At 43.1% G+C, this 9,238-nt stretch overlaps 1 protein-coding gene across 2 annotated transcripts; it reads left to right on the top strand.

The window, feature by feature from the left end:
• The first annotated feature begins 2,670 nt into the window (after positions 1 to 2,670).
• On the top strand, positions 2,671 to 8,103 carry Acnat1 (acyl-coenzyme A amino acid N-acyltransferase 1). 2 transcript variants are annotated; one of them, XM_087551593.1, is made up of 3 exons: positions 2,671 to 3,432; positions 4,588 to 4,790; positions 7,081 to 8,103. In XM_087551593.1, exons 1-3 carry the CDS (start codon positions 2,970 to 2,972, stop codon positions 7,669 to 7,671), a joined length of 1,257 nt encoding a protein of 418 aa, XP_087407719.1. In that variant the 5' UTR covers positions 2,671 to 2,969; the 3' UTR covers positions 7,672 to 8,103. The 2 variants fall into 2 exon arrangements, 1 of the variants encoding a protein (XP_087407719.1); XR_015620866.1 differs by having other exon boundaries at positions 2,688 to 3,432; positions 4,588 to 4,988; positions 6,322 to 7,912.
• The last annotated feature ends 1,135 nt before the right edge of the window (positions 8,104 to 9,238 follow it).

The raw sequence follows: 9,238 nt of genomic DNA, 5'->3' as shown, positions 1-9,238 counted from the left end.
GCTGTAACCTGTGCACCTAAAAAGTATAAAAACTGCTTGTAATAGTCATTTGGGGTCGCCATCTAGTCACTTGCCTTGAGGGACTGATTGAGGGTCAACCCCGATGCAACACCTGGAAACTAAACTCACGCTTTTGCATTGATCTGCATCTTGGTGTCTCAGGGGACGTCTTGAAGGAAGTACCACCCAGTGACCAAGGGTTGGGGTCTTACAGGACACAAAGCCAAAGGGTAATACAATTAGCTGTTCCATCCTGGCCAATAGGTAACAAAAGCAAAGGAAACAGATTGCAATAAGTAATGTGTTATTACTTCCAGGCCATAAAACTAAAAGACATGCAGATGATGATAAAGAAATTTAATATTTTGTGATGTCTAAGACATATCCACAAGTTCTATACCACATAGCAACTCTCACCCCAGTACAAGGTTAAATATTTGTAACATAAACATATGCATGCATGTGAGAGTGTGTGTGTGTGTGTATGTGTGACAGAGAGAGACACAAACACAGTAAGAGAGAGAGAGAGACAGACAGAGACAGAGAGAGACAGAGACAGAGAAAGAAAGAGAGAGACAGAGAGAGACAGAGAGAGACAGCCAAGTTCTTTTGTGTGGCCACTCAGCCTAGCCTGGAATTTGCTATGTAGCCCATCTTGGTGCCAAGCTTGTCCTGATCCTCCTGTCTCTAACTCTCAAATAGTAGGGTTGTAGGTATGCTTCACCGTGTTTGACTATAAATGGACCAGTACTAAGGTTAACTATTTTCTCTCTTTGTTGGCCCTAAAGAGTTGAACACGGTTTTCATGTCCAAGGTCCTGGTCAATTTTGGAAAAGGACATTTTTGCACTCGTTCAACTAAAACTACAAAGGACAGAGAACGTAGAAGCAACCCTCCCCTTTCCTTTGTTCCTGCCTTGTCTCCCCAAGATGTTTTCATCTTTACTTTATAAGAAAGGGTAACTTTCCAGGCAGCATAATGACTCAACAGGTAAGAATCCCGGATAATCGGTATGGTCCCTGGGAGAAAAGTGAATCGTGTAGTATGTCCTCTGACCGTGCATGCAAGCACACACACACACACACACACACACACACACACACACACACACACACACACTTCTCCATACTTCTCCATATTCACTCTCCTTTCAAGGACACCTTCCTTGTTCTGACTTCAATAAATTCTCCTCATGTTCCATTCTGTGTCCCTTAAAAATCGGTTTACACATAAAACTATGAAGCTGAGAAAGGGACTCTGTGCCCTTAGTTACATGACCGCCATAATAGATTGCCTATTATTTTCTAATTATTCCAGACTAAATTGGGCAGGAGATATGAACTGTTTTGGACTCATGTGTTACCTTCCTTCAAACTTCACAAATACTACATGGGGGGTGTGTGTGCTACATAGTTCATAGTATTAATGCTCAATTTATTTAAAATCACAAAACTGTAGTTTTATAACAGCTGGGATAAGAATCCGTGGGATGGAATCTAGTTAGAATTCCCAGTTTGCTCTCCATTAATGTCAGGATTTTAGCATGTCGTTTAGCCCATTGGATCACTGTAACACATAACCATGTGCCTACTCCCTCCCTCTCCTCCCCCACTCTCTCTCTCTCTCTCTCTCTCTCTCTCTCTCTTTCTCCCTCTCCTCCCTCCTCAACTCTCTCCTTCTTTCTCTCCACTCTTTCCCTCTCCTTCCCCAGTCACTCCCTCTCCTTCCCTAGTCTCTCCTTCCCCCTCACTCTCTCCCTCTCCTCTCCTACTTTCTCCTTCTCTCCCTTCCCTGGCACAGCCTTATCCACTGAAACAGTGAGGGTCATGAAGCCAACACCGAAAACTGACATAGTTCCAGCAAGGCTGAGCAGATTGCTACAATTGTCCTTCTGTCTCTAACATTTGGCTTTTGGTCTCTGCTTGTTGTATTTTTGGACTTTCTGCATTATGATTCATTTTTATGTTTTTTTCTGAAAAAATTTGTGTCTGAGTCTTTTTAGGAAAAGTTTAAAATTAACTTTATCTGACCACTATTTGGAAGTCATCCTTTTGCTCTGGAGATCATTAAGTACAGGTAAGCACGTAGAAGGGACTGTCACTCTAGGAATCTGCTCGGGGTATCTGGCCCTAAGCTGACACAAGGTGTGTAATTTGTGCACGGTAAACAGGGACAATTGACAAACTCTGACTGGCCAGGAGAACAGATTATAGATGAAGGTCTCTTTTTATTACAGGCTTAGAGGTCTCTCAGAATGTAGTTTAAAGATAGAGGGTCATACAGGGTTCGTACACCCCTGGAGGAATAAAACTCAGTAAGTTAAACAGACTAAACATTTCCTACTTTATAGTAGAGATGATAAAACATATAGTGAAAGGAGTTGGGCATTGGTTTTTGCTATTCATAAAAAGATACATTCCAATATTTTTTGTCTATTAAGTCAGGCTGCCATATAATAAATGTGTTTGCATGGGAGAAACATTCTCTAGATTCTTTACACTGGAGTTATAGAGCTAATAATAAGAATAAATTCTGTTCTGTTTGTGTTTTCTAATTGTGACTGAAGTTGCATCCCTAGAAATGTAAATAAAGATTGAACACAACCAAACAACTTGGATAATCATTAGTCTGTCTTTATTCTGTGAAACTTGTATAAATAAAGAAGGACCTGGTGGCTTCAGAGCCACAGAAGCTGCCAGATTCATTGCTAGACAAACCTGCTCATTTCCCTTTATTATTGCCTGACTCCCTCCCCTTGCTGACTCCTTATCTTCAAGTTCCTGGGTGGGGGAGGACAGGCACACACATGCCTGCCACCTACCCTTCCCAGAGTTCACTTCCTCTCTCAGTGCCACACATTTTTACTAACATCTCTGAAAGGCTTGAGGGCAGTATTGCCTTGAACTTTAAGTCTCCAGCTCATTTTCCTCCTTCATCACAGGGACGAAGTGCCCCTCAACAGCTTGATAATGCTCCAGTTGATAGCCACACCTTCAAATGCCCTTGCAGATGAGCCTGTGTCCATCCGGGCAATAGGCCTGCCTCCTTCACAGATAGTGACCATCACAGCGACAGTGAAAGATGAGAAGGAGAATCTGTTTCAATCCAAAGCCTTCTACAAAGCTAACGAGGCTGGTGAGGTGGACCTGGAGCAGGCATCAGCCTTGGGGGGTGACTATGTAGGGGTCCACCCGATGGGCCTCTTTTGTTGTCTGAAACCCAAGAGGGCTTTCCAGAGGCTGATCAAGAAAGATGTGATGAACAGCCCCCTTTGCATCTGCCTGGACCTGTATGACTCTGTTTGCTGGCTAGAAACAGTCAGAATTGCACCCAAGGCCAGCCAGATAGTGCATCGCTGGTTTGCTGGCCCTGGGGTCAAACGGGAGCAGATCCGAGAAGGTCGGGTTCGGGGAGCCCTTTTTCTCCCTCCAGGTGAGAATTATCTTTGTTGATACAGAACTTAGATTCTTAATTTTTTTTCTACTTCTGAGCTCTTTTTTGCTATATGAATTTTTGCTTGATCTTGGGTTTACAGGTATATGAAATATGTGTAGAGATCAGTTACTGATTATATACAGAAAATACTTTTAAAATTGTTCTCCCGTATACCTATAATTGTACCATTTCTTAGAGAAGAAAGCAAATTTGCAAACAGATAAGATGAATGGGCTTGCCTGTTTTTTTCTAAGTGGAATGGAGCCTTGGTTGAATACTTGAGAATGTAGGATATGTGTAGATGACATCTTCACTGTTTTCAGAATTGGTGACATTTTGGCTTCATAATTGTGAAAGCTAAGAAATCTGCTTCACATAAATATGTAGAACCAAATTGTACCAGTATGTTTAGGGCCATTTAAAAAACCTTTGAAAATTCTCCTCTTATCCTAAGTCCAGGTTCACTTGATGAGATTTATTTGAAACCGAAATCATAAGTCAGAGGTCAGCTTTAAAAATCAGACACTCTAACCTAATTACAACATGAAAGTTTACTAATTTGATACATACATGCTGAAGAATGATGACTAGAACACACCAGAAGCCAGTGTGCTTTCCGTAATTACACCACTACTCGACTATATGAGCAAAGGACTGTCTGTTGGGCTGTAAAGGCACTGTGGTTTCACTGCATACAACTAATAAACTTGATTCTGTGGGGTTACAAAGATTGGAGAATAGTGCTGTACTGGCACCTGTGAAGGTAAGTGAGCCCCCCTGTGCATTCAGAGCCAGGGTAAAGTGAAGTCCCATGGGCTCCAGCAGACCTTGGGACCACTACTGTTTTATATTGTATAAATTTTGGCCACTGCACGTTCAAATGATTTCTTATGGTCGGCTTTCTCCTGTATTCACTTACATGAGTCCCCATGGCTTTATGATTCACAATTTAAGGAGCTATGATACACAGTAACAATTTGGATGAAATAAATATGCACTGTCATGTGGACATGTATGTATGCACGAGTGCATGAGTGTGAATGAACGTGTACTACTGTGTGCCTATATATACTTCATTATGTGGCCTTTGCTTTGACTGTCATACTTAGCTCTCTTTTAATCCCATTTTCTTATTCTTTTGTTTCCTCCCAGGGAAAGGTCCTTTTCCAGGAATTATTGATTTGTTTGGGAGCATTGGAGGTCTAGTTGAATTCCGTGCCAGTCTTCTGGCTTCTCGTGGCTTTGCAGTGCTGGCATTAGCCTATTTTGCCTATGAGGACCTTCCTAAGGAACTGTTGGAGGAGGACTTGGACTATTTTGAGGAAGCTGCCAACTTCCTATTTGCTCACCCCAAGGTACTGAGAACACTTTTCCTTTCATTTTGTGCAATCTTAGGAAGAAAAAGCCCAGATGTCTGGTGTAATCTCAGCCTTGGACAGAGCCTAGTTTACATTTTACGAATGAAAGAATTGTTCAGTTGGTCGCTCATTACTGCTTACTAGCACACAGAAGACAATAACTACACCGTGCACACGCTGTGATTCTTAACACCAGTGAGAATGGCTAAGATCAAAAACTCAGGTGACAGCAGATGCTGGCGAGGATCGGAGAAAGAGGAACACTCCTCCATTGTTGGTGGGATTGCAGACTGGTACAACCATTCTGGAAATCAGTTTGGAGGTTCCTCAGAAAATTGGACATTGAACTGCCTGAGGATCCCGCTATAACTCTCTTGGGCATATACCCAAAAGATGCCCCAACATATAAAAAAGACACGTGCTCCACTATGTTCATCGCAGCCTTATTTATAATAGCCAGAAGCTGGAAAGAACCCAGATGCCCTTCAACAGAGGAATGGATACAGAAAATGTGGTACATCTACACAATGGAATATTACTCAGCTCTCAAAAACAACGGCTTTATGAAATTCGTAGGCAAATGGTTGGAACTGGAAAATATCATCCTGAGTGAGCTACCCCAATCACAGAAAGACATATATGGTATGCACTCACTGATAAGTGGCTATTAGCCCAAATGCTTGAATTACCCTAGATGCCTAGAAGAAATGAAACTCAAGACGGATGATCAAAACGTGAATGCTTCACTCCTTCTCTAAAAGGGGAACAAGAATACCCTTGGCAGGGAAGAGAGAGGCAAAGATTAAAACAGAGACTGAAGGAACACCCATTCAAAGCCTGCCCCACATGTGGCCCATACATATACAGCCACCCAATTTGACAAGATGGATGAAGCAAAGAAGTGCAGACCGACAGGAGCCGGATGTAGATCGCTCCTGAGAGACACAGCCAGAATACATCAAACACAGAGGCAAATGCCAGCAGCAAACCACTGACCTGAGAATAGGTCCCCCGTTGAAGGAATCAGAAAAAGAACTGGAAGAGCTTGAAGGGGCTCGAGACCCCATATGTACAACAATGCCAAGCAACCAGAGCTTCCAGGGACTAAGCCACTACCTAAAGACTATACATGGACTGACCCTGGACTCTGACCTCATAGGTAGCAATGAATATCCTAGTAAGAGCACCAGTGGAAGGGGAAGCCCTTCGTACTGCTAAGACTGAACCCCCAGTGAACTAAACTGTTGGGGGGAGGGCAGCAATGGGGGGAGGGTTGGGAGGGAAACACCCATAAGGAAGGAGAGGGGGGAGGGGGATGTTTGCCCGGAAACCAAAGAATTATTATTAAGCATTAAATAAATTTAAAAAAGAGTTAAAAAAGGGGTTGGGGATTTAGCTCAGTGGTAGAGCGCTTGCCTAGCAAGCACAAGGCCCTGGGTTCGGTCCCCAGCTCCGAAAAAAAGAAAAAATGAAAAGAAAAAAAAAAGAAAAAAAAGAGTTAAAAAAAAAAAAAGAAAAAAAAAAAAAGAAAAGCCAAGACATGTTACATTTGAAGCTCATGCAATGTATTCCTATGGCCCTTCCAATCAGTTCTATCAGCTACTGATCCTAAATCCTGAACTTGGTATGTTTTCATACATCAATAATGATCTATACGTGATTCTTTCTCCCATAGTATGGATCTTTGTGCTAGTGATCAAATTTGTGCTGGTGCCTCCCTAGTGCACGCGATACAACTGTGCACCACAGGAGTTGAACTTGAGTCCTCATGTTTGCCCAGCAAGCATTGTGCCCTTGAGCTATCTTCCCAGCCCCAAACACCTTTCTCTAGTGAAGCCAAAAATGTGATCCTTTAGAAAGCAAACTTCTTCTGCTCTTGTTTGTTCATTCAATGTTGCTGGGTTTTAATTACATTTTAGAATTTTAGTTGAAATCGTTTATTTATTTTAAGACGCGGTCTCCCTACATGGGCTGGGCTGGAATCCAAATCTCTGGCATCAGTTTCCCTGGTACTAGGATTATAGAATTGTACCACCACGCCTATCTCTATGACTCTACTTTTCACGTGGTTGTATTTTGATTGTTTAAAGGTGGATGACACAGTTGCTCCCTCGAGATGGTAAGCTCAGAGACGGTATTATTAAATCAGCAGTAGTTTCTAGCTCTCAAAAAATGGAAGGGCTGAGTGCCAGAGTTAGAATGTTTTGCCTGCCTGACCTTTCTTCAGGAGCGCTTCTTCCCAGACGCCGGAAAATGTGAACTGTTTCTCCTTTGCTCTGCATTTCAGATCCAACAGTCAGGAATTGGTGTGATCTCAGTGAGCAAAGGAGCAGAGATTGGGCTGGCCATGGCTTGCTATCTGAAGCAGGTGGCTGCCACCGTCTGCATAAATGGGCCCAGCGCAGTCTTTGATGTTCCACTAAGATACGGGGATCTGGTGGTGACACCCATGCGACTGGCTTCGGAATTGATGCAAGTCCATCCCTCAGGGGCTGTACGCTTCCGTCACTGTTCAGTTCCCCAGAATAAACTCAACTCACAAAAGATACTTCCGGTGGAAAAGGCCCGAGGGAAGATCCTCTTCATTGTAGGAGAGAATGACCAATGCTTGGCTAGCAAGTTGCATGCACAGAGGGCCATGGACCGGCTCCGGAGCCATGGGAGAAGCAGTGGAAGGATGCTGGCATACCCTGGGGCAGGCCACCTCATAGAGCCGCCTTATTCTCCCTTTTGCTTTGCGTCCTGGCACTCTGTCTTGGGCAAACCCTTGCTTTGGGGAGGAGATCCCATCGCTCATGCAGCAGCTCAGGTGCACTCCTGGAGAGAGATCCAAAAGTTCTTCAGGCAACACCTCCTTCAGTCTGGAGGCAAACTCTAAATAGTGTGACCATGCAGGACAGAGTAAAGGGCAGGGAGTGCGTTAGAGAAGAGGTTGGAATTGGTCTGGGGATTAAAGCATCATCGTTAGGGGCTGCAGGGCAAGGGTGGGGATGGGGGACAGAATTCTCCTGGCTTTCTTACTCTCACAATCATCGCAATTCAATTGGAAGGAAACCAGACAATTTCACAGACCCGGACACACGTGCACCTAAGGTGTTTTTGGTGAATTTGTATGTAGTTTGAAATTTTCTGAATAAATTTTAAATTTTAGTTTAATTGAGAAATGCATCAGTATTCACAAGTTGTGATATTTTTGCAAACTGATGAACACTGTGTGTGTGTGTGTGTGTGTGTGTGTGTGTGTGTGTGTGTCCAGTTAACGATTCATTTGATCTAGGCATGTTCAATCCAAGTAAAATCCGTAAAACTCCCCTTTCTAGGAGTACATGCTCTGTTTAAACTACAATGAGTTGCGTTTCTGATGCTAGAAATGAACATTCTCGTCCTCTCTCAAGCATAATGCTTGCAGTAGATTTCCGGTAGATCACTTTTCTTTAAAAGTGGGATGCGTCTCTTTATTCTAGGTGTATATTACTTTTTCTTTGTTAAAAATATCAGGAGTGTAATTAAATTTAATCAAGTGTGTTTTTATTGAAACTGAATGAGCTATGTAAGATTTTTAGAGTAATGTTTGGCATACAGCTCTCACCATGTATAGTCTTTGGGTAGTGGCTAGCCCCTGGAAGCTCTGGTTGGTTGCCATTGTTGTTCACATTTGGTCTCAAGCCCCTTCAAGCTCTTCCAGTCCTTTCTCTGATTCCTTCAACGGGGTTCCCATTCTCAGTTCAGTGGTTTGCTGCTCGCATTCGCCTCTGTATTTGCTGTATTCTGGCTGTGTCTCTCAGGAGAGATGTACATCCGGCTCCTGTCGGCCTGCACTTCTTTGCTTCATCCATCTTGTCTAATTTGGTGGCTGTATATGTATGGGCCACATGTGGGGCAGTCTCTGAATGGTCGTTCCTTCTGTGTCTGTTTTAATCTTTGCCTCCCTATCCCTGCCAAGGGTATGCTTGTTCCCCTTTTAAAGAAGGAGTGAAGCATACAAATTTTGGTCATCCCTCTTGAGTTTCATGTGGTCTGTGCATCTAGGGTAATTCAAGCATTTGGGCTAATATCCACTTATCAATGAGTGCATACCATGTGTGTTTTTCTGTGATTGGGTTACCTCACACAGGATGATATTTTCCAGTTCCATCCATTTGCCTATGAATTTCATAAAGTCATTGCTTTTGATAGCTGAGTAATATTCCATTGTGTAGATGTACCACATTTTCTGTATCCATTCCTCTGTTGAATGCCATCTGGTATCTTTCCAGCTTCTGACTATTATAAATAAGGCTGCGATGAACATAGTGGAGCACGTGTCTTTGTTATATGTTGGGGCATCTTTTGGGTATATGCCCAAGAGAGGTATAGCTGGATCCTCAGGTAGTGCAATGTCCAATTTTCTGAGGAACCTCCAGACTGATTTCCAGATTGGTTGTACCAGTCTGCAATCCCACAAG

Source organism: Rattus norvegicus, chromosome 5 (genome assembly GCF_021556685.1).
Source record: "Rattus norvegicus strain SHRSP/BbbUtx chromosome 5, alternate assembly SHRSP_T2T, whole genome shotgun sequence".
In the NCBI taxonomy this organism is placed as follows: domain Eukaryota; kingdom Metazoa; phylum Chordata; class Mammalia; order Rodentia; family Muridae; genus Rattus; species Rattus norvegicus.
Note: the sequence above shows the minus strand (reverse complement) of the source record. Positions and strands in the feature narration are given on the sequence as shown.